Source organism: Ambystoma mexicanum, chromosome 4p (genome assembly GCF_040938575.1).
Source record: "Ambystoma mexicanum isolate Mex_15411 chromosome 4p, UKY_AmexF1_1, whole genome shotgun sequence".
NCBI classification, from domain to species: domain Eukaryota; kingdom Metazoa; phylum Chordata; class Amphibia; order Caudata; family Ambystomatidae; genus Ambystoma; species Ambystoma mexicanum.
Window position 1 is genome coordinate 1059404934 of NC_090927.1, and position 26334 is coordinate 1059431267.

The window sequence follows — 26334 nt, forward strand, 5'->3', positions numbered from 1 at the left end:
GGACCCTGGATTGTTCATCTGTACATAGTTCGCCATTGGATTGTTCTCTTATTTTTTCATTTTCACCATGGAGCAATGGTTTTCACTTTCTTTTTTCCCTTCGATTTGCTTTGTTGGACTGTGACTTTGGACACCATTTCTTTTGGATTTCTTTGGATTATGATTTCTTGTTTTTTTATTCTTTTACGGACATGCAGCTTTTCTTTTATTATTCCCATTGTTGTGTGTTGGATTTAGATTACATTCATGTTGTGTTTAATACATTTTTTTCTTCATACTTTGATGTGTGGTATTATCTCATTGGTTTCATGCATGTCATGATATGGGTTTTCACATTCACTTGCACCCATTGTGTGTGTGTGATGGACATGTGTTCATTTACATACTTGCCATTGGGGTTGTATCATGTAATTGCCTTTTCTATGTGGGTGGATGCAATACTTGGTTGGGTCTTTGGGCTGGGGAGGCTGGCCATAAGGGCCATGATTGAGGATCGTCATGACCTGGGGGCAGGGGGACATGAGTGGGACATGGGTGGGGGCCTGCTGGCAGGTGCCCTGCACTGCTGGGGGGTGGGGGTGCAGGGGGACATGCGTGGGACATGAGTGGGTCCTGCTGGCAGGTGTCCTGCACTGCTGGGGGGTGGGGGTGCAGAGGGACATGAGTGGGGGCCTGCTGGCAGGTGCCCTGCACTGCTGGGGGGTGCGGGTGCAGGGGGACATGAGTGGGGGCCTGCTGGCAGGTGCCCTGCACTGCTGGGGGGTGGGGGTGCAAGGGGACATGAGTGGGGGCCTGCTGGCAGGTGCCCTGCACTGCTGGGGGGTGGGGGTTCAAGGGGACATGAGTGGGGGCCTGCTGGCAGGTGCCCTGCACTGCTGGGGGTGGGGGTGCAGGGGGACATGAGTGGGACATTAGTGGGAGCCTGCTGGCAGGTGCCCTGTACTGCTGGGGGGTGGGGGTTCAGGGGGACATGAGTGGGTCATGAGTGGGGGCCTGCTGGCAGGTGCCCTGCACTGCTGGGGGGTGGGGGTGCAGGGAGACATGAGTGGGGGCCTGCTGGCAGGTGCCCTGCACTGCTGGGGGGTGGGGGTGCAAGGGGACATGAGTGGGACATGAGTGGGGGCCTGCTGGCAGGTGCCCTGCACTGCTGGGGGGTGGGGGTGCAGGGAGACATGAGTGAGGGCCTGCTGGCAGGTGCCCTGCACTGCTGGGGGTGGGGGTGCAGGGGGGACATGAGTGGGACATGAGTGGGGGCCTGCTGGCATGTGCCCTGCACTGGTGGGGGGTGGGGGTGCAAGGGGACATGAGTGGGACATGAGTGGGGGCCTGCTGGCAGGTGCCCTGCACTGCTGGAGGGTGGGGGTGTAGGGGGTCATGCATTAGTGATCATTAGTGCAAGCTGATATGTGGCTTGGCTGGGGGGCATGCCCATGGTGGATGGGCTGCCTGCAGGACATGACCAGGGGTGCAGGGTAGTCCCCTGTGGTGTGGGCTGCCTGCAGGGGCCGTGGAGGGTGTAGAGGTAACACCTGGGAGGACCCACACTGCCAATTCACGTGTAGGGCTCCCCGGCACCCCCGAAATACACGTACCCTGCTGAAATCGCGTGTGAGACCTGCCGCGAACCCCAGGAATACACGTACCCCACTCGCACAGGCTCTTTCACGTGTGAAACTTCCTGCGCACCCCAGAAATACACGTACCCTGCTGAAATCGTGTGTGAGACTTCCCGCAAACCCCAGTAATACACGTACCCTGCTCGCACAGGGCCCTTTCGTGTGTAAACTTCACGCAAACCCCAGTAATATTGGCCCTGTGTGAACGGGGTACGTGTATAACTGGGGTTCGCAGGAAGTTTCACACGCGATTGGCCCTGTGCGAGTGGGGTACGTGTATAACTGGGGTTCGCGGGAAGTCTCACACGCGATTGGAGCCGGGTACTTGTATTCCAGGTGTGCACGGGAAGTTTCATTACGTGATTGGCCCTGTGCGAGTGGGGTACGTGTATAACTGGGGTTCGCGGGAAGTCTCACACGCGATTGGAGCCGGGTACGTGCATTTCTGGGATGCACGGGAAGTTTCACATGTGATTTTGCTGTCAGAGGGGTACGTGAATTTCAGGGATGCGCGGGGAGTCCTACACGTGAATTGGCAGTGTGGGCTCTCCCAGGTGTTCCCTCTACACCCTCCACGGCCCCTGCAGGCAGCCCACACCACAGGGGACTACCCTGCTCCCCTGGTCATGCCCCGCAGGCAGCCCATCCACCATGGGCATGCCCCCCAGCCAAGTCGCATGTCACCTTGCACTACTGATCACCAACTCATGTCCCCTTGCACCCCCATCCCCCAGCACTGAGGGGCACCTGCCAACAGGCCCCCACTCAAGTCCCACTCATGTCCCCCTGGACCCCCACCCCCCAGCACTGAGGGGCACCTGCCAGCAGGCCCCCACTCATGTCCCACTCATGTCCCCCTGCACTCCCACCCCCCAGTACTGTGGGGCACCTGCCAGCAGGCCCCCACTCATGTCCCACTCATGCCCCCCTGCACCCCCGCCCCCCAGCACTGAGGGTCACCTGCCAGCAGGCCCCCACTCATGTCCCCCTGCACCCCCACCCCCAGCACTGTGGGGCACCTGCCAACAGGCCCCCACTCATGTCCCACTCATGTCCCCCTGCACCCCCACCCCCAGCACTGAGGGGCACCTGCCAGCAGGCCCCCACTCATGTCCCCCTGCACACCACCCCCAGCACTGTGGGGCACCTGCCAGCAGGCCCCCCCTCATGTCCCACTCATGACCCCCTGCACCCCCACCACCCAGCACTGTGGGGCACCTGCCAGCAGGCCCCCACTCATGTCCCCCTGCACCCCCACCCCCCAGCAGTGAAATCCAATCTCATGACACAAACCAAAAGTCAACTATGTACATCAACACATGTCCGTCACACACATACACTGGTAGGCATTGCTTGTGTAAACTCACATTTTCACATGCATCAACCCAATGAGCGGAACTAAAAAATGAAAATGTATTATGTACATAAAATCAAAAATGAAATGAAAGCATACCAAAATAGGAAACATGAAATGAAAAGCTTGTGAAAAAGATGATTGAATGAAAATGATAAGCAATCCAAAAAAATTAGAAAGAAAAACAGTCCAAAGTCACCCTCCAACAACGCAAATCCAAAGGAAATGTAAAAAAAAATCTCCATTGCTTCATGTTCATAATAAAAAAAAAGAGAAATCAATCCATAGTCCAACTATTTACAATCCATTGTCCGGAAAAAATAAATCCATTGCTCCATGTCCATAATGCAAAAAAAAAAAATGAATACATGATGAAACTATATACAATCCATTGTCCAAGGATGAAAAGGGTCCATGATCCCAACCAAAAAATGAAACCTACCTAGCAAACTACCTACAAATATAACTATATATAAATTTGTGTGGCATTGTCCATTGACCACAAATAAAAGGAAAACAAAAAGGAAACCTAACTCTAAAAACTATTTACAAGGGCAGCGGGCTAGTCCGACGGCTCACTTTTGGAAGTCCCAGGCCAGGGCATCATCGAACTCCTGCTCAATGTCCTGGAGGCGGTCCTCTTCCATGGCCCCGAGGGTTCGCACGGACGACGACATGTTCTCCAACTCCCTGCAAATTGCCTCGAGGCACTCGGCCCGCTTCAGGGTCCTCCGCATGGAGTTCTCCGCCCTCACCATCGTGAGCCGTGCCTCTTCTGCCCACTGCCACTCCGCATCTATAGCATGGCCTAACCACTGCCACACAGAAGACACTTCCAGTCCTGGGTCCTCCTGCCCTCTGGCCGATGCCTGTCCCTCCGATGTCGAAGGCCCCGAGCCATGATGGCTCCCACCTTGTTGCTGCTGCTGCTGTGCCTCTGCCTGTGCCCTGGCTCTTGCTGCCTGCACATCCTCCTCCGGCTGGGGTGCAGTTGTTGAGGTGGCCACCCCTGCTGGACGTCCGACTCCCGACTGTGGCAGGGATGTGTCCTCCACCAGCCTGGCCGCAGGGTCAGAGGCAGCTCCACAGGGTACCCAGGTGATACATGGGTGGGAAGATGGCATGGAGGACGACTGGTGCGTAGGGGGTTCCGGTGAGGAGGGGGTCGCAAGAAGGTCCAGCACACGGAGGAATCCAGCACTCGTGACCCGTCCCAGCAGGTCAACACGGGCAAAGAGGCACCTGAGATGACGTGCAGTCTCTTCACGAAAAAACTGCACGTCACATCGCATGCCCCGTTGACACAATGCTATCCCGTCCAGGACAGGCTCAACACGGTCCCGGATAGCCATGTCCGCAGAGAGAGGAAGGCCAGTTGTTGTGCGCTCATCCCCTCCCTGAAAACGGGTCTGGACGTAGGCATCCCTGCTGGTGCCAGATGATGCGGGGACAGGATCAGGGACAGGATTGCACACAGGCACCTCCGCAGCGGCCTGTGCTGCCTCCTGTCCCTGGTCCTGCACTGCACCACTAGCACCAGTGGAATCCCCACCTCCAGACCCCGTGTGTGTCCCTTCCACGGCCTCCTCCTCCACCAAACCCCCCACCAACCTGGATGACTCCATGCCATCTTCCTCCGTCGGACCCTGTGGGGTCTCAGCTGCCCCTTCTGCTGCCGAGGAGTCCACCTCCAACCTCCGCCTCTTGGACCTACCCTCGGCAGCTGCGGTCTGGGACGCGGCACCAGACTCCTCACTCCCCGACGAGATGACAATCTGGGAGGGGAGCCGGGCCTTGCGTCTCCGGCTGGCGGAACGATCCCTGCCGCTGTGCTCCACAGCACCCTCTCTGCCCTCTTCTTCAGTTGACGCTGCAAACAGGGAGAGATAAAACACAGGCATCAGGGCACTGTACAATGGATTGATACACACATGACAGTTGCACATGAGTGGCAATGTTTAACTTCAGACACGGCATCACACTCCATGAGACACATGTCATTTTAACTCACACACATGAACATTTCATTTCACAGCAATATTGCACCAGGCAGCACCATCCATACATATACAGCAGCATGAACAGCCAAAGGTGAGCCTGACATCACATGAAACACAAGGAGTGCACTAGACATGCACACACGCCACCACACTTACATGCATGTCTACATCTCCTCCAACTGTTGCAGTGATGAGATCGCCATACATGTCACATCTGCCATTCATCCTTCTACATATCAGTGTCACGTGCATCCATGTTGCATCACAGTTGCACACTTGTCAGATACACGTACATACACATGTACACAGTGCAGATACATGCATTATGAACCACCATCCATGCCACAACCATGCCAATGTACATACACAGAAATTCAAACATGTGTGCTCCCACACCTGCATTTGCCCAGCATGCTTACCAACACATACACCATCAATGTGTCTCACAACTGAGAGGACTCACATGTGGCAGCCTCACGCCCATGTTCTTACACATCTCTACATGGCCCTACATAAACACATGTGCAACCTGCACACTACTGGCACACCACGACACGCACAGCGTACTATCAGCATGCAAGTACACTTACAGCTCGAATCCAGACGGGTCTGCCTCTCAAGGATCTGGACATAGAGCGCTGGGCATATGCGTTCCATGACCCTCATTTGATGGTTCGACAGGTGGCCCTGGCGCCCCTTGGCATCCGCTGCCTTAGCGAGACACCGGGCCTTGTTGAGGGTCCTGGACCTGAAGTCCTCCCAGCGCTTCTTGACATGATGTAAGTCGCAGACTGCCACCCCCTCGGCGTTGATGGCAGTCACGATGTCCATCCAGATCCTGCTCCATCCTTCATTGTCGGCGCACAAACTTCCAAAGAGGGCATCATACTGCCCCAGGAATTGCTCCACCAGGACACCAACTTCGGTGGCAGTGAAGCTGGTGGCCCTCTGCCTCTCTGGCTGGGGGTTGCCAGTGCTTCCAGATGGTGTTGTGCTGGACATGGCAACCCCAGAGGTAGGAGTGGGTGGGCAACTGGGTCCTGGGGCTGGGCTGTGGAGCGATGGAATCCCAATCAGGAGTCTTCGGTTCCAGCAGGGGTGGTCACAGCAACTACACCCCTGGCTGATGTGCAGGCAGCAAATGGCAGGGCACGTGGGCAGCACACAGTCAGGCAGCAGCAGATGGCAGGTGGGAGCGTGCTCAGGGATCTGGGGGGCAGTAATTCAGCTTCTGGGCAGGAGCGTGGTCTTCCGTGTGTTTTCGCGTGGCCAGCTTGATACGAAGTGATTTGGCACGTGAAAAAATTGCACGTCAGCGTGTAATTCGAGGAAAGGGCCTTAGCGCGTAAACGCATCAGCACATGCACGTGATTTCATTGGACCAAAGGCCCTTAGCACGTAAGCGCATAAGTTACATTACGCGCGCGTGCGTTTCCCTGATAGCACGTGATGACAGAGCACACGTGGAAAAGCTGCACGTCCGAGTGTCATCGCGTGTAATTGGAGAAAAGCGCCCGCGTACACGCATATCTGAAGTGTGCGTGTGGGCTGGTTTAAAAGTTACGTGTAGGACGCCATTTTCTTGTACGTGCTTTTCGTGGAGAGCGAGTGGGTGAAATCTGTACTTCTTGTCGGTTCACACGCGATTACTTCCTAGCGTTTCTAGTTCGTACTCCCTGTTACCTCTGACAGCTCTTTTCTGAATTTTTGTTGGGCCTGTTTCCTCAAACAGAGTTCACTTCTCCTTTTGTCCTGTCTCCTCAGACAGCGTACAATTCTTCTTTTGGCGGGGGTGTTGCCAGCGCGCACACGTGTGTATTTTTCACTTTCTTTTTCCAGGCAGACGGTGAGTTCTGCACGTACTTAGCAACTGTGCTTGCCCTGTGTGTCGCGTTGTCATTGTAGGCTGCATGTATTACGTGTACGCTTAGTTTTGTGTTTCTGGGTGCCACAGCGTAGTGCAGGTTCATTTTTTCACGCACGTGGTCTACGAGGGGTTGCATGCACGTTAATTTTTGATTTTCGGCTGCCTGTGCGTTGCGTGACCCGTCATCTTCCCCCAGGGGTCACAGACAGCCTTGTTAGAGCACTAGCGTACGAATTCCATCTAGTATCCTACCCCTTTGACCCCCAATTTCCCAGGACAATAGTTTACTGCAACTCCCATATGCACAACAACATCAGTGCCCTGGTTGGGAGGCGACCAAGCGGTAAGGGAGGCAAAGGTGGCCGACCTTCAAAAGGTGGGCGTGGTCGGCGCGGTAGGGGACGTGGCCGGGATTTGCAGGGTGCCCCTATACCCCGATGTGTGGAGGAACAATAAGGGACACCCATGCCCCCCCCCATGATTGAGGGAAACGTGGCTGACACCATCCCAGCTCAGCCCCTGTTGGACCAGCCCATTGTGGCACCTGACTTGGCACAGGATGACTCCCAGGCTGACTTCAAGGTCAGCAAGTCTAGGCCACGTGTGGCGGTGCAAGTTGTTGTCACCAAGCCACATGGTTCTGGGGCAGCTATGTCATCTGCTGCCCCAAGTATGCAGGGTGGGGAGGCTGCAGCTCCATCCGCCCCAGCTCTGACTCTCCCAGCCAGGACAGTGTCAGTCCAGGTCTATCAAACTGACATTCCCCCTGCCAACATTACCCTGCAACCAATGCCTGCATCAGGACCTATGGTCATTGTGCATTCCCACACTCCTACTACCCAGTCCACCGGTGATTCTGCCCCTACTGACCAGAGCGGCGTAAGCCCTACTGACCAGAGCGGCGTAAGCAACTCTGGCTCTGCTCCACCTTTAAAGAAGAGGAAGAAGGGTGCTCTGGCATGACAGGCTGAGACCCCAGATACGGCTACACACTCCAGTACCTCAAGGAAGCCTAGCTTTAATGATCCAAAACTTGATGCACTTCTGACCTATATGTCAGCACATAGCCGCGAAATGGTGGTGACTGCAGGGTGCAAGACCACACCTGGTCAATGTAGGGCACACTGGCAGACCATCGCGGACCGCATAAGTGCCCTTGGATTTGTGAGGCGCACAGCTGATAATTGCTACAAGCGGTGGAATGACCTGAAACGCAGAGCAAAGAACAAGCTGGCCTCAAATCATGCCGCTACTCTGGTGACTGGCGGTGGGTCTCCACAAGAGGACAACGAACTCACTGATCATGAGTCTGTTGCTGGGGCCTTCATCACAGAGGAACAGATCCAAGGTGTGGGAAAGCTACCTGATTATGAAGCATTGTCCGGTGAGTGCCCATGCATGTGTGTGTAAGGCATGTGTATGTTGTTTGGGTGACGGGTTCTGATTGAGTGCCAGGTGAGGGTGTGTGTGCCTGAGTGGTATGGGTCACCCATGTGCTTCATCCAAAACATTCAGCTGCCTTGGATTTGGGTGTGACAGTATCCCTTCTGCCCACAGTAGTAATTTAGCACACCATTACGGCAGTTGCCCTTGAAGTGGCATCTTGCAACAACATTGTTTGTATTTTTCAGTGTTCGTTCAGGCTGATTGTTTCAATTCTCCCACTTTTGCTAAGCATTCCTCAGCCCTATTGTCACATTTGTGACATGCTTCTGTTATTGATGAACCCCACATTGGCCCACATGTGTTACCTTGTTAGGTGAATGATTTGACCATTCAGGCTGATTGAGTATTGGCCTGATCACATACATTTTTTGGGGCCTGTTTGAATGTGGAACATGATAGTTGTTTCCTGTCATGTTGAAGTGCACAACCATTGATGTGTACATCGGCCTGCAATCACTGTATTTTTGTACACTGGATGTGTTGCAGTGTGTGGCACATGCCTATTTTGTCACACTATGTAGCATTTTTCATTTCATCATGTCCATCTCACATGGATGGCTGACAGTATTCATTATCTGACATATGGATGTACTTGTGGAATGTACCATGGCTATGGTACATGCCATCTGTGTGATGGCATGTGTCATGTATGTGTATTGGACATGCCACTCACAGGCCAATGTGTGATGGCAGTGCTACCCAGCATGCAGCAAATGTGTTGCTCTTCCATCTTGGTGTCATCAGTGTCTGCCTTTTGCCTCCCCTTCCAACTCAGTGACAGTGCATGCATGGGAGGGTTATAGTCATGTGGGACATGTGTAAATCATGTACTGGTTCTGTAGCTTGTCAGGCCTATTTGTGTGCTATCGTGCTAATGCCTGTTTCCAATTTTTGTCTTTCATGTTTTTGCAGGGGATGACACACTTGATGCTGTTGAGGTTGAGGAGATGGTGCAGACCCAGGATGGATCTCAGGCACGACCGGGCACCAGTAGGGGACGTGGTGTGGTGCTGGGTGAGAACCCAATCTTGCTGCAGACCATTCTGTCCAGGGGTCTCTCTGGGTGCAACTCCCCAGACCTCTATTCAGGTGCTGATTCGGATGATGAGACCTATGTGCCGTCGCAGGTAAGTGTTTCTGGCAGGGATTCTGTTCTGTCCAACCCACCTGCACCAGGGGTAGAACCCTCTATGGGGATGTCAGTGTTGGTAAGTCCGCCTTTGGCGGTTACGGATGCAGGGTCACACTCCACAACATCTGATCCTGTTCCTGGGCCAGCAGATCAGAGGGGGAATGCAGTCCTGCAGCCTCAGGCAGTGCCGGCACAGCAAGGCACAGATCGCCTTGCCCCAAACAGGTGTGGTGCCCGCCTACGCGGTGGCCGTATGCCACCAGGCATTACCGCATGGGAACAATCCATGTACGGTATGGCAACCCAACAGGCAGCATCAGTTGAGATGATGTCTCAAGCAATGGAGAGGGTGGCCACTTCCATTGTCCTCCCTGAAAGGCAGATGGAGCAACTACAGCAGGCAACAGACTCCATTTGCCAGTCACACAGGGACGACATGTTGGCGTCCAACAGGGACAGACGGGTGGCACTGGAGACTCTAAGCCAATCGATATCAATAGAGTCCCAGGGCCACAGGGAAGCCCTGAGGGTAGAACTCCATCACCTCAGGGAGACCCTTGTTGACCTTGAGGCTTCCACTAACTTGAGGGCAGAACAGCAGCTGGAGCAGCTCACACGTTCGCTCTCAGCTGAGATGCAGGCAACTCGGGAGGAGATCCGGGCATCACGTCAGGTGGTGTATTGGGGATCTCCGCACTATAATCCTCCAGAACGAGACCTTCCACACCCGCATGCTTGCTGCCATGGAGGACCATACCAGGGCTTTGCGTGGGCTGACTCCCACAGCACTACCACCTCCTGTGGCAGCAGCAAAGGGTGATGAGAGCGACAGCAGCAGTTCTCCCACATTGGCATAGCCGTGCAGGCCCTGAGCCCATGGAGGTGTTTTTTTTTTTTCCAACATCCACATAGGTGGCTGTTGGTGCACACCCTGTCCTCAGACCTCCTGGGTGGCCTCCCCCCCTGGCCCTCACATGGCCATTTTTGATTTTTGATTTTTGATTTTTTTTACAGTGTGTTGCCTTGTGTGGCTCCCATGGGCATCCACTGTATTCCGGCTGGGCACATGCAGGCTTGTCCTGAGTTTGGGTTAGATGCTTGGGTTCGTGAGACACACACCCCTCCTGCTTCCCGTTTCCATGGGCTTGCAAAGGGTGTGCCCAAGTGACAGTGACTTACACAGTGACGTTGGACTCTCATGAGCTGTGTGGGCAGTCTGTAGTCAATACTGTGTATACATTCCTAGTGGATATTGTTGTTGTATTGTACACTGCATGGTGTATTGATATGTGCTTGTGCATCCATGTCTTCCTCCTAATTTGCAGGTTCATTCCTCATGTCTTCACAAGGCTGTCTACTTTGGAGATGGAGTTCATGTTGTAAGCAGTGCACTTACACATTTGCGTGGCAGCAGCACTGTACAGTTGGAAGTTGTCAATGTGTTGCCATAATCAGGTTGTAAGACTACCACTACTTTAACTTAGTACTGTCATGTTTATGCTATGTTTGAGGTTGTGTAGCTGCATTGTATTGTTGGTAAGTATTTGGTCATGTGTGTTGTTAGTTCTACTTTACTGGGAGCATATTGTGTGTGGCCAGTTTCCATTAGGGACTCTGTACTTTGTGACACTTGTGTCATGTTTTGGGGATGGCTTTGTTTGCTCTCACATAGCATGACATGCCATGGTGTGTTGGGTGGCGGTGCTGGGGAGGGGTTGGGTGACATGGCACTGTTGTCATGTTTTATTTTGCAAGGGGGTAATGAATTTAGCAGCATAGAAGTGTGTCTTTTGATGACACAGCATTGGTGGTGTTTGTGTAGGTAGGGATGCACAATATGTAACACTTCCAGGTGACCAATCTCAGGCTGGTATGGTTGTGACAGTTGACTGTCCCTTATGTCATCATCATTGATTGTCAGATGGTATGTGCCAGGGCTGTGTGCACTCCCCAGGGGTGTGATTTTAGGTGAAGTAATTAGCCACCAGCTGCGGACGGGCTGCCTCACCCCGTGCCCTGTCCCCTCCCATGCGCAGCGGCAATGCATGTGGTTGGGGATGTGGGGGCACCACCATGTCCAAGGGCAGGCCCCGGCGTGTTGCAACGTTGTGCAGGACACATGCTGCCACTATGATCCTGCACACTACTGGGGGAGCGTATAACAGCTGCCCGCCCGAACGGTCAAGGGAGCGAAAGTGTGAATTGAGCACTCCGAATGTGCGCTCCACTATGCCGCGGGTTGCAATGTGGGCTGTGTTGTATCTTACCTTGGGTGGCGTGGTGGGGCTGCGAATAAGCGTCATCATGTGGGTGCTCAGAGGGTAGGCACTGTCCCCTCGGGATGTGGTGATGGGTATCATTAGTGGGGTTGTGACATTACTCAGTATCTGACATGCATGCATGTGCTGTGGCATTTATACTCACCGAGCAGCCATGTATCGCCATGCCGCCCAGCTTCTAGGTCCCGGTTTAGGGTTGACATTCTGTAAATAAAACTGTCGTGGGTGGACCCTGGATAGTTGGCATATACTGAGGTGATGATTCCCTTGGCATCACATACTACCTGGACGTTGATGGAATGCCAGTGCTTGCGGTTCCTATAGATGTGCTCTGATGCCCTGGGGGGACGTAGAGCCACATGGGTGCAATCAATGGCACCTAGGACTTTGGGGAATTGTGCCACCCTGTAGAAATCCTGGACGGCAGCCTGCCTTTCTGCAGGTGTTCTGGGCAGGTATATGTGCCTGCGGACTGATGGGCGTGCAGTGATGATGTTCAAAACCTGGTGTAGGCAGCGTGACTGCGTGGCCTGTGACACCCCACCCACACTATAGCACTTGTCCGCTGAAATGATCCAGTGGCCAAGAAGTGCCGTACATTGGGGACCTTCTCCAGGGGGCTGAGTGCTTGGGAGCACAGGGTGGGTGATGTGAGGTCATCCTCCCACTCACTCACCAGGTCGAGTATTATGTGAGGTGGAAACCTGTACCTCCCATACACCTGGTCATCAGGCATACCAAAAAGGCTGGTTCTGGGTGTGAAAATTCTGGGCCTGACTATCCTCCTCCTCCTCCTGCGGTATCCCACGACCACTGCTGCTAGGAATGGTATATTCATCCTGGCGTCTGAGCTTGTTTGTTGTTTGTGCGCACTTTTATGCTACGCGGGTCCACGTACGCTTGCTTCCTGCTGGCGTACGTGTTTCCGGATTATCGCGTCTTTTTTGGCGCATGCGTTAGCCCCGTTCGAATCCATGAATACGTGTTTTGAATGTGCGTGTGGGTGTTCCGCACATTTGCCTCCTGTACTTCCCCCGTGACGCCCACATTTTCACGCGTTGTTCCCCATTCCGCGTGTCACGCCCTCTGTTCCTCCTACTTTTGTTGTGTGCGCCGCGCTATGTGCGATTTCGCTGTGCGCGTAGCGCACGCTGTTTGGAGACGTGTGCGCCAGCATGCGCCACGCAGAATTTTGGCGCACATCCTGGGATTTACACACGCACGGACTTCCATGAATCGCTGTGCGCGGGTTTCACTGCGATTTTCGCACTGGCACTGCGATTCGCACGCTTTTGCACGCTTGCGCTGAGAATTTCAGCGCACATTAATTCCATGAATCGGCCTGTATATCTGTCCTTCTTCAGACACTGCTGGATAGGGATTTTTCAGGGGGGTCTAACTAGGCGTGCCTAAGCACACATTTCTTTTTTTATTTTATTTTCATTGTGTTTTATTGGTTAAATATAATGTTTTAACACAGCAAAAACAACCAGCTCCATATTTCGTAAACAGATACAAACGTCTTATAATATTGATAAGTAATTTATTAATAGTTGATTTTTGCGATAACATGTAAAACATTCTAAACAAATGTCATCATTAAGATCAGTAATACAATAGTTTCACCTCAAACAATAATCGACAAGATATAAAACGCGCAATAAAAAATCTAATTAAATCATCTCACCAATGAGTTTCACAATCTTTTGCCATATATAAAAAAAGTAAAATTCATAATCTGATTAGTTCTAGAGAATATATAAAACCAGCATTGAATGAGTGCAAATAGCGCAAATCATAGAATTGATTCTCGTATACACGTTCGTATCCCATGGTTAAAGCACTACAGTCGGTTATTAGGTGTAGCAAAGTTTTACTTCAAGCTCACATAAGCAACAAAGGCGTTCCACATAAGCAACATGGGTCCAAGCTCCCGTCCACGTCAAAGTTGGTAATTGTTCAAAATGCAAGAGCATAAACAACCATCTCACTTTGATATTCTGTTTATTATTATTATTATTATTATTATTATTATTATTATTATTATTATTAATAATGATAATAATAATAATAATGATAATAATAATAATAATAATAATTCATTAATTTGTGTAGAGCGCCATACACCCATAGGGCTCGGGGCAAGCAAAAAGAGCAAACACAAAACGCAGACAAGACAAACAAGGTCAGTGCAGGAGGGGAGGGGGGCAGCTAGGAGAGAATACCAGTTCTGCCAGGTTAATATAACTAAACAGTCCATTGATTGGGAACCTTTGCCTTACGTATTGGCGATAGGAGGTTTGATTACTAAGTTCTGACATGCGATTATCCCTATCCCACATTGCAGCCTTTTTGTAAATTTCCTCACAGGCATGTCCAAAATGTTTGGGAATGTCGATAATGAAGCCTATGTCGTTGAAAAAAAACAGTAATTTCATGAATCCAGTTGTTTATTTCACTAGCAGGTGTTTCCCTATCTAAACAGTTTTTAAAGTTGGGAATAAATCGAGGAATGTTTATCTTTGTCATTTAACAGTCTTAAATAAAATACGCTGGTAGCTATCTGTTTCAATGTACATTAGGAAGTGAGGCCCAATTCACAACATACAACAGCTACAGGAAGCGAGTTAGAAAGACCAAGTTCCCAACGCCACACCTTACCCTTGAGTAGCTTCAACAATGAGGCTTCTTTGTTGTTATACATTTCAAGGCTATATAGGGCACAGGGCTCTATACTTGTTTTGTATAGCTGTAAAAGACCCGCCCTGCAATATCCACCTTTTTGTTGTATAAAGCATTTTTATCACATTAAACTTTAAGTGGGTCCTTTTATTGATTGACTTAGCCGAGTGGGAGGAATTCAAAGAGTGTAATGGTCACACCTAAGTAGGGATATTTGCTCACCACCTCAATGGGTATACCACCTACCTTCCAAATGTATTTATTTTTCTTCTAATTTTTGTGATTGAATAATCATAATTTTCGTTTTATTTCGATTAAAGACCAATTAATTTTTTTGTATAGTTTTCGAGAGTCACCTGGCTACGTTGCAGACCTACCGCTGTTTGATCGAGTATCACCGTGTCATCAGCAGAGGACAACCACGAAATAGGCAGGTATGCTACACGCGGTGGACATTTTGGCACTTCATAATTTCCTCGTCCAGGTCAGCAACATATAGATTGAATTGAATCAGGGCAAGAGAGCACCTTTGCTTCAACCCATAATTTGTTTTAACCGACTCACTGAGTGTGCCTCCCTGTTCTACTCTAATTGGAACATTGGTGTTGGAATAGATCGCCTTAGCAAAATGACGAATCAGTCGATGCAACCCACAATTTTTAATTTTTTACCACAAAATGGAGCAGTTCACTATGTCGAAAGCTCTGGCATAATCCACAAAGCACACATACAAAGTCTTGGTTTTCTAAATCAATGCTCAGAAGATAAGTTAAAATCCACAAATTAGATGATTGCTGGCTTTTAAAGATGGTTTTCTTTTCATATCCATTCATTGATTTTTTCAAGTAGTAGCTGAGAAAAGCTTTTTAAACTGGAATCTACCATCGCTAATATGCGGTAGTTTGATGGGTTCTCACGCGGTTTCTTCTTATAAATCGGTATTAGTATGGATTTACACTGGCTAATGGGAATCCTCCCAGTGACAGTAACTTTATGGAAGACTTTGAAGAGACTATTGGCCCATTTTATAGGCTCTTTTTTCAGTATGACATTGGCTGACCATCGGATCTGGGAGCCCAAGATGTCTTGAGAGTCTGTGTAAGTCGCTCTATATCTTCCATTGTGTATGACAAGTAATCCTTGTCATTAATACTCTTATACTCCACAGTTTCAGTTCCAACAAGTGTCTGTCTAAAATATATTTCTAGAATATGATCTTTCCACATGCTTTCGGAAATGGGATTACATTCTCGCTTTTCAACCATAGTTTCTTTATATCTTTAAAATATATCCCAAAATGTCTGCGAATCCGAATCTCGCAATTCAGGAGAGATGATTTGCCACTGGGCACAGGCCACAGACGCTTTGTGCATTCTAACCATTCTAGCATTCTAACCATCCACGCATTCTAATTAAACGTAGCCTTTAATTTTTTATGGCCATTTTCTGATTTTCTAGACCACTGATATTCCTCTTTACAATTTTTATCTCAAGACACAAAGATCTTTTCCTCAAAGCTATTAGATGGCTGTACATTTTGCCCCCATGTTTTGTTTCTGCATAGAACTTTTTCTGCATTTTACCCAAGTTCACGAGGGTGTCATCAATGATATGAGTACATTCCCCTAGACTTTGGAATGTAGGTACCTCATCTCTTATGAGACGTTCTAAGACCACCTCATTAAACCTCTCCACATTTTTCTCTGACCAGCCAAGTCTGTTGCCAGAGATATGAACCCTATATGTGCCCTCCAAATGGTCACATTTCTTTCTCCCAATCAAGGTGAAGTTAATGACCACATGGTCATTGATTTCATTATGTATCAATTGGAATGATCTAATGAACTCGAATTCGGGAGTAGGGAGAAGAAAACAATCAATCCATGAGGACCGTGTACCATTATAGCAAGGAAAATGGGCTGTGTTCCTTTTGTCTCCATATGAAATAGTTGCTTCAGTTGGTGCGCTGATATAAATGTCGACCATACATCACAGTTATTCATCATTTCATCGTAATCCCAACTGAATGCAATGACTGCGTAAGAATGTTTAAATAGTGTCTGGGCAAGAGATAAAGAATTGCTCCTGTTATACTGGGGCACCTATAGTTAAAGTCCCCAACTATATAATAGCGCCCCAATGGGTTTATCAGTAACCATTCACTCAATAGATATTCAATATGGGACACTATTATTTCGGTTTTCTAATTTCCAGTGGGATTATATATGTTAATAAACAGTATCTGTATTTGCAGCCCAGAAGACCCACTGCTAAGCACCCCGGCTAGAACGTGCTGACTTCTACTTCCCGGGGTAAACTCTGTAATTAACAATCAATTAGTTGCACTAATTATAAGTCCGCCATATGGGCGGCCCATCTGATTTTGTTGGGCAAATCTTTGAATGATATGATAACCATCCAAAGAGAATCCCTTGGTGAGCCATATCTTCTGCAATAGAAAGATGTCTGATTTCAACAACATAGTCTGGCCCAGAGGATTAGTCATAAAAGAATTGTAACCTCTAGTGTTCAAAGATATATTCTTAAAATGGTTGTGTCCCAGAGGACACAGTGGAACTCATTAAGAGTTTGGTAGTAACCCGCCTGTGCTACCGGTGGGTTACCGCAAAACTCGTAATCGCATTCTGTCACCTGCCATCCCGGTGCCACTGAGACATTACAAGTCCCGATGGCCCGGGATGTCAGGCGGTGAAACGTGTAATTCCCCATTCCATTAGAGTCCTGTAGTACTCCACAGGAATGGGGACACAGAAGCACCAGCACCATTGCTAACTGTGCCGGTGCTTTTGTGAAAACCATGACTGGAGGGGCCGGTGCCCCCAGGAGGTCAGACATGCCGGGAGCAACGGCCCCTGCAGGCATGCCTGTAGTCTGGTGGTCCGTAAAGGGTGCCGTACACTGCTACTGGCACCCTTATTTCTGGACAACCAGGCTTGGAATAAGGCCCAGTGTGTCCTTTTGGAGGCAAAGGTACTCTCTGCTCACTTTCCCACCTTTATTGTCCCCTTTTGCAAAATTACTGTCCCCTTTCCCATCATTACTGTCCCCTAATCCAACAATACTGTCCACATTCCAATCACTACATATTTCATATGAGCCTAGATTCGGTTCATTCTGCCAGGTTTATTATGCATAACAAATCACTCAAATCATATCAAACTCAAGTCACAGTGCAGGCTCATCACTCGATCAATGAATACTCATCTAATGCAACATTTCCAAAATGCTATGTTAGGCAGCTCTTCACACTCAGTCATCTTCTATTCCTACCAATACTTAAAGAAACCCAAATAATGTACAATATTGTAAGTGTTACAGGTATAATATCTATGCTGGCAAAATAGAATGATTTCTGTATCTGAACCTGGTGGCGTTAAAATACAAACGCAGGTTAAATATGCAATGCAACCCCCACATATGCACATACTCACCAAAGTCAGGTGAGTAGTATCCTTCTGTACAAGGGACACACCTATAGCAGCAACTGATGGTAGAATGCTCCTTTACGTATCCAGGATTACACTGTTGTGAACAATTTGAAAAGGGGATCTGCAGGGTAATGAAGCACAATGCAAAGGTGTTAACACATGCTTATAAAATAGCCTTCTAGTCACAAACAACCATTGGTGGGACACTTCGGTAAGATATAACTGATGTGATTCATAACCATATAGCCAAAGTAGTTGTGCAATCAGAAATGTAATGTACATGCAATAGCTTCAACAGATTCCTGTGGTCAATTTGCAAAATGGAAATTGATAGAGAAGCTATTTTACAATTCTAAAGAAGCTAAAGCCTCTTGCGCCTCAACATGGAAGCAATCACTAGTTTCCTCCTGGTGGTAACCATGGTTACAGACTGGTGTTGTGATACAGCTGGGTAGTAACCATGACTACCACCAGGGGCGGGGGTGGGGGGGCTGGTGCGAGACCAACACTCGTGTAACGTTACCAGAGATCCACATTGATGGCAAAACAATGGTAGAGGAACCCTTTTCTCAGCTCTGTCGGGTGGAATATGGCGCACTTGCATGGGGGGGGGCAAGCCCCCATCAGAATGCACTCCAGCTGGTTCTACAGCTGCATCTGCACACCATTGTGACATTGCAGAACGAGGAGAGCAACCAGAAACATTACACAAACTAATATCTGGCTTTTGTGTGGGGGGCAATAGGGCTCACATGCCATCCATTCTGGAATCATGTGCTAGCATGTTAGCTAAGAAGCTCAGAGACAGATTACATTTGTAACGAGATTCAATCCTTTTACCGCAGGCCGGAATGAAAATATCATCAGCAAAACATTATTAACCTTGGTTCTCCTCTGGATCCTGCAGATTGGGAGGATAATGGATGTGCAGCATTAACATTGTAAACCGCACAACGGTCTGCAAAACACATATGGACTGCACACGAATTGAAAGGATTGCAGATCAGAGCATGATCAGACACTGCATGCTTCTTGTTGTTTCATCACTACATGCATCTTCATGAATATACAATTAAGAATGTTCACCAGAACAACACTGATGCCACATACCAAGTGAACCCATCCCCTGTAAGCTCTTACATATCAACTACAAACCAGCAGTTCACCCAACCCCAAGCAGAGCACACAGTTCATCATGACACTCCAGCCACAAGGAATCCAGTGGTTGATGTTTCAAGACCTGCAAGTGAAGATGCTTGTCATTTCTATAATGATATACCCCACTGTAAGCGTGACCATGATAGAGAAGAGATATTCTTTATCTTCATTTGCACACTTTTGGTTTATGAATGTGCTTTTTCACATAAAGGTGACTCTGATACAGCTTAAAAGAGGGAAACTGCATACAATGAGCACATAGCTCCAAACGCTGTGTTCACTGAGATACTGTACTTGCAGCTCCCTGGAGAAGGAACCCAGATAAACATTGATCATTTCAGAGGCATGAATGTGCTAATGAGACACTTGATCCTTTCCTCGAGCAGAAATGCTCTTCTGAGTCTGATGACATTCTCCCTCACTTGAGGACCAAGTGAAAATCCTTTCCTCCTTCACCACAGCATTTTCCTCTCATCATAAAAACCTCCACATATCCCTAACCATTATTCAGTCCATTTCATTATTATTATTAATGTATATTTTTAAAGCAAGAAGCTAGCTCAGGAGCAATGGAGCACCGCACTGGTTATAGAGCAAAACTTTGGGAGCGAGAATTTGAAAAGACATCCAGTAGACATCAGAAATAATCATCACAGTTCAATACATGGATGGGTGTATGCAGAAGATAGCGAGGATCGAGGTTACACCATTTATTTTATTTTATTAGTGAGTTGGCTTGATAATTAAACCTTTTCACTAAATGCAAAAATATACGAATATAAAATTTCATCATTTGCAAATGTTGTCAAATACAAAGAACACATTTCAAATACATTTTTTTTAAAGAAGAGAAAAAAAGAGAAAAGAAAAAGAAAAAGAAAAGAAAAACGGGAAATTTAAAAATCCACAAAACATGATTACATTTGAATTCCTACCATGTCAAATACCCCTTTTAACATCCAATATAAGTCACTTACTTTAGTTATATTAAACTATTTCCCACCAAAAGATCAGACCATAAAATTGTATCTCCTTCACTAGAACAGAAATCCTTAAAATAGCTAAAGTGCCTAAGCTTGATGTGTGAAGTAGCATCACAGAAAAGGACAAGAAGTTCACTTGTTTCAATGTAATCAGATTTTTTACCCATGCAAGTTCTAAAACTCTTCGATAGAGCTAATCTTGGCCCGTGCATTCCACAGTCAGGAGTAGACTAAATGTACATCTTGTATAGATATCCCAAACTTTATTGCAGGGAAAAAGGGAAATATATTTGGATAACAGTGTCCTTCTCCTAGAAAAGTGGCTGTATTCCTCATAAAGTGAATAAGTGCATAATGTGTCAACAGTCTCACACCAATCATAGTCAAAAATCTTTCTATTTACCAACGTGGGGGTATCAATAAGGTCAGACTACTCAAGACCAAGCATAGTTATTATCTGAAAGATATTTGTACCAAATTGGTTCAGTGAGGATATCGAATTACCTTTAAACAAAATATGTAAGCCTTGAACAAAGACTTAGGTGGAGGAACTAGGAAGTTGGCAAACCAATGCATTTTCGCCCACAGAACTCGTGTTGGCAAGGAGGTAATTCCAAACTCGAAATGGAATCAAAGAAAATAAACAAATCCTCAATAGTTTCCTCTTTGCTATCAGAACGTGTGACTTGGCTCTTAAAAACTCTTGAATAGCACCTTGGGACTCATTATCTGTTATATTAAAGCCCACGTATTTCATAGAGTGGCTAAGTTTCAAGTGAGCATTCCCAACTGCCCAACCCATGACTTTAGGTTTATGCTTCCATGAGGATAAGATGATTCTTGATTTAACCCCATTGACTAGGAAATTGTTAGCATCGGCATAAGAAGAAAACGCAGTACGTTTGCATTGCAGGTCAATGGAGGTCAAATCAAAGAACATCAGTTGGTCAGCATAAGCCAACCAATTTAATTTTAAATATCCAAGCTTTACTTGGAAGGAATTAATGGAGTTGCATAAGGAATCAATGTACGAGATATAGATCTTAAAGAGCAGTGGGGCCAAGACACATCCTTGTCTTAGCCCCACTGAGGTTTTAATTGCTCTCGAAAGGGCCCTTCCTCGTAATCCTGATCTGGACAAAAGTGTTATGATGAAAGTGGGAGATTAACTTAACCAAGGCTGGGGGCACCCTCTGCCCCCCACTCTAACAGTTTACACCAAAACCTTTGTCTGATAACTCTAATAAAAGGCACTGGACAAGCCTAAAGATGCCATGTAGACGGCTCCTATAGTGCCCTTAGGCACAGACGCTCAAAAGTGTTCTAATAAGGCACCATTCGGGGAGGTGCCGACCTGTTTCCGAAAACCCACTTGGTTATGGACTAATATATTTAGTCTATTCACGCATATTTCTAGTTCTTTCAAAATCATAGATGTGAAGATCTTACTGGTGGCATCCAAGAGGGCGAGTGGTCTGTAGTTGTCAGGGTTTGACAGATCCCCTTTTTTAAAAATGGGAATGATGTAGGAAAGACAGTAAGTAGTAGGCAATGTATCAGAAGCAAGAATTTCTTGAAAAAGATGGTATCAAATTTTAGACCATCATTTTGGGTCATTTCTTTTTTTTTTTTTAACAACTTTATTTATATTTGCACACAGGTTATGCACATACCTTAGCAACTTCCTTTGATTATACAGACATACTACATATACAGTTCAATAGCCTTCTGTGTTCAGGTTCTCCGGTTCACTGAGGTCAGCCAGATATTGCTTGTATCGCGACCATATGTTTCTGGGTCTACTTTGTGGTGTGACCAAGTCAATATATAGTTCTTCAGTTTCATTAATCCACACCATATCTCTGTTCCAGTCCTCTATTGTAGGGGGTTGTACGTTCTTCCATCTCATCAATATGACCCTTTTGGCTTTGAGCAGACTCAGATTCAATAATTTCCGCCACATCGGATTCAGTTTCCCTTCTGCCCCCAACATGCAAATCCGTGGTGTCCATGTCTCCGGCTGGTCTGCCATCTTGTCTAGAGCCCCGCATACCTCTGACCAATAATGTCTCAATTTGGTGCAGTCCCACAGCATATGAAATATATTAGCATTTCCAGCATTACATATTGGACAGGCACCATTCGATGTGGGACATATCTGCTTAAGCCTTAATGGAGTGTAATGTATCCTGTGCACTATTTTATAGTGTATCAATTTAAACCTTGAGTTGCATGATATCCCTTTAGTCAGTGCGCAAATCCGAGACCACTCTTGATCGTCTATCAGTTGCTCCAAATCTTGTTCCCATCTCCCTTTAGCTGTGTGGGTTACCGCAGGGCGTGTTTGTATTATAGTTTTGTATAGCGTAGAGGCAGTGACCTTTTGGGTACCTCCTGTAAATATATAGCCTAATGCCATATTTATTTCTGGTTCTTCTGGGAATGTTGGGTGGATTCGTTGTGCCATGGCTGCAACCTAATGGTATTGCTGTTTATGCGTGTGTGTGTTTCCCAGTGATTCCTTAATATCCTCCCAAGGTATAAAGTGTTGGTCCAAGAACAACTGGCCCCACTGTGTGATACCTTTAGCGCTCCAGTGCCTTGCTATTTCACTATCAACACTGAGTGGTGTGTGTGGATCTCCCCATATTGGCATACTTGGGTGATATAGTTTACTGGCACCATATATGTCAGTAATTCTGGACCATGCCGTGGTTGTGACTTTGGAGGGGTTGGTTGTATTGTACTGCTTCGGGGTGGGTCTGGCCATCCTTTGCAGCGCCCCTATCGCTTCTCTCTCTTCTGGCGACAAGGAAACGTCAGTAGAGGTAAGAAAGGATGTGGCCCATCTTGCCGCTTGTTGTGCCTGTGCCGTCAAGTAATAAAGTTCCATGTCCGGTGCCATCAGTCCTCCCCTTGGATATGTGTCTGTCAGGACTCTCCAGCTTAGTCTGGGGTGTCCGCCCCAAGCAAAAGTTGCGCAGGCGCTATTGATTTTGGGGAACAGAGCGCGGCCGGGCCACACCGGAACTGTACTAAAGAGGTAGAACAGTTTCGGTAGTATCACCATTTTGATTAAGGCTAACCGTCCTGCCATTGATATTGGGAGTACATTCCATTGTTTCATTTTAGCGCACAGGGTTTCCGCTAGTGTCGTGTAATTCAATGCTCGGGATAGTTGGGCCGTTCTGGCTATGTGGGCCCCTAGATACACTATGTGTATCGGACTCCATATAAGTCCGTAAAGGTTCCGGGGTTGTGGTGTGGCGTCTGTGAGTGGGAATATTTCTGATTTGTGGGGGTTGAGCCGTAGTCTCGTGTATTCGCCGAATTTTCCAACCTCTGCCAGGACCTTGCAGAGCGTACTGTCTGGGTTTTTTAGGTATAAAGGAATGTCATCCGCATATAGCGTTATAATTTGCAGTTTGCCTTCAAGCCATATCCCAAACGAGCTGTAACAAGATCTGAGAATATCTGCCAGTGGTTCTATAACTAAGGCAAAAAGCAAGGGGTAAAGCGGGCATCCTTGTCTGGTACCACCCAACAGCTCCAGTATGCCCGTGAGGGCTCCATTCACTCTTATCCTCGCATGTGGCCGAGTGTATAGCACCTGAATCCACTTTAAAATTGTGGGCCAAACCCATAGTTTCGCAGCACTCCGAAAAGAAAGGGCCACGAGACTGTGTCGAACGCTTTTCTCATGTATAGGGACAACGCTATCCCCTGAGTGGTAGCAGGTATGGAGGTCATTATCTGATGGCATTGTCTAATATTTGTGGCTGTGGATCTACCCATTATAAACCCGGCCTTGCCTTCATGTACCATATATGACATATATGGTGTGAGTCTTGTTGCAAGTATTTTTGCCAGGATCTTGGCATCAGTGTTTATTAATAATAGTGGGCGATATGATCCACATTCTGTAGTGGGTTTACCGGGCTTAAGTAGAAGCGTGATTATTGCTTCTCTGGTGGTTTCGGGGAGTTCTCCTATTTCCAGAGCTTCCCTCCAGACAGAGTGTAGTCTGGGTGTAAGGATTTGACTAAACTCCTTATAGAACTCTGCTCCTAGCCCATCTGCGCACAGAGCTTTTCCATTGGGAAGAGCTTTAATTGCTTCATATATTTCGGCCTCAGCAATGGGTGCCTCTAGTAATTCCCTAGTCGATTCGAATATAAGCGCTGTTGGTATCTTGGAGAGGTATTTTTCTATCTCGATGTCTGTGACCGTGCCCTGGGGGGAGTATAATTCTTTATAGAATTTATAAAACATGTCTTTCACTTCATTCTGGTTTGTGGACACCGTACCATCTTCTATTTGTATACAGGGTATACTAGTGGGTCCCCTTTCTCCACGTACTGTTCTGGCGAGTAATTTCCCAGGACGCTCCCCTGCCCCGTATCTACGTGCTGCTATAGGCCTATCAAAATATCTTATCACTTGGTCTGCCGCTTCTCGATACTGCTCCAGTTTAGTCTTAATTTCAGTACCCAATTGGGGGGTCGGGTCGCGGCATATTGGGTTTGTAGTGATGCTAATTGCGTCTCAAGCCTCTCTAGTCTGGCCCTTATATCTTTGAGGGTTCCCCCTTCGATGGATATCGATTGGCCCCTTATACAGACTTTAAACGCTTGCCAAAGTATGGCCTGGGTTGAGACCGAGTGCTCGTTGATCTCGAAGTAGTCTTGCGCATATTGCGCCATTGAGTTTTTGTATACTAGGTCCCTTAGGGCTGCTGGTTTAAACCTCCATGGAGGTCTTGGAGTGATCTTGTCCAGGATTTGCAATGTTAGTTGTATCAGGGAGTGGTCGGAGTAAGTTCTGGGGTATATGTGAGATTTCGTTACCCAGGCCATGCTATCCGTGTCTATTAACCACAAGTCAATCTTGGAATGCATATCATGGACTGTGGAGTAGTATGTGTATTCTCTGCCATTAGGGTTTAATGTTCTCCAAACATCTTTTAATTGCAGATATGTCATTTGTGTCTTTATTGTCTGTGCTGCCTTTGTTAATGTTCTGGTTTTTGTTGACGTACGATCTAACTGCACGTCCAGAATTGTGTTGAAATCCCCACCGCATATTACCCGAGCTGTAGGATATCTCGCTAATTTTCCAAACACTGTGGAGTAGAATTTGGGTTGGTCGATATTTGGGCCATATATGTTTAGAAAAACTATTTCTTTGTCGTATAGCATACCATGTACTATAACATATCTCCCTTCGGGGTCGCATTTAGTCCCATTACATACAAACGGAAGCGTTTTGTGTATTAGTATCGCCGCCCCCCTTGCCCTAGTGGAGTAGGTCGTGAAGTATTGATGAGCGCCCCAGTTCGAAATCAATTGATCACCTTGTCGAGGGCCTATATGTGTCTCCTGGAGGAAAATTATCTTAGCTTTTTGTCTATTGAGGTAAGCCATGATCTTTCTTGTCTTAATCTTAGATCCCAACTCTCTGACATTCCAGCTCAGAGCATTGATAATTTCGGTGTTAGGCTTATCCATTATCTTTGTAGTATTTGCCATGTTGTGTGTCTCGATGTGCCTGTATTTTTGGCCTGAAAGTTTCTGTGCCTGGAACCCGTGTGCTTTTTGTGCTTACAACCTTGCTTTTTAAACAATAATCAAACTCTCCCAGTCCTTTCCCTCCCCCTTCCCTCACAGTTCCCCGGACTTCAACCGTGCCTTGATTTCCTCCCATCACCCCACCCCACATCTTTTCTAGCACCTGCTACACGGGGGGCTGTGGCATCTCCTGTGCCCAAGCCATCCATACTTATAAGCATTGTCTCCAGTTCTGGCTTGTTACTCTCCTTTATTTTGGCATCTTCGGATCAGCATTTGTGTTATGTTTTCTTGGCATTGTTTCTCGACAACTGTAGTATGCGGCTCCCAACTTGGAGCTGTCTCTTTGCTGTTCCTATTTTCTTCTTGATCATAATGTCTGCGAAGGTGACTCAGATTTCTCCTATTGGTTTTACTTCCATTTCAGGATTGTCTTTTATTTAGCGGTATGTGCGTCTCTATGAAGGTCGTGGCTTCCTCAGGGAATGTAAAAAAGTATGCCTTGTTTTGATGTTGGATCTTGAGTCTGGCAGGATAAAGCATTGCATATTGTATCTGTCGATCACGTAGCATCTTTTTGATTCCTGTGAAAAGATTTCTCTCCTGCTGGACTGCTAGGGTGAAGTCTGGGTAGATGCGTATTGTGCTGGTTTCCCACTTAAGTTCTTGTTTCTCTCTTGCAGTTTTTAGGATCAGGTCTCTGTCTCTGTAGTTAAGTATACGAGCTATAATGGGCCTGGGGTATGCTCCTGGTTTCGGTTTCGGGGCCAATGTTCTGTGCGCCCTTTCCACCATGAATAC

General features: G+C 47.6%; 1 protein-coding gene across 1 annotated transcript in view; it reads right to left on the reverse strand.

The window, feature by feature from the left end:
- LOC138453620 (G-protein coupled receptor family C group 6 member A-like) overlaps nucleotides 1-26334 on the reverse strand; it is a 345839-nt gene that overhangs the window by 24436 nt on the left and 295069 nt on the right. Inside the window, exon 5 of the mRNA XM_069606630.1 lies at nucleotides 17829-17946. Within this exon, the coding sequence (XP_069462731.1) occupies nucleotides 17829-17946 (118 nt within the window). The remainder of the gene's footprint in view (nucleotides 1-17828; nucleotides 17947-26334) is intronic.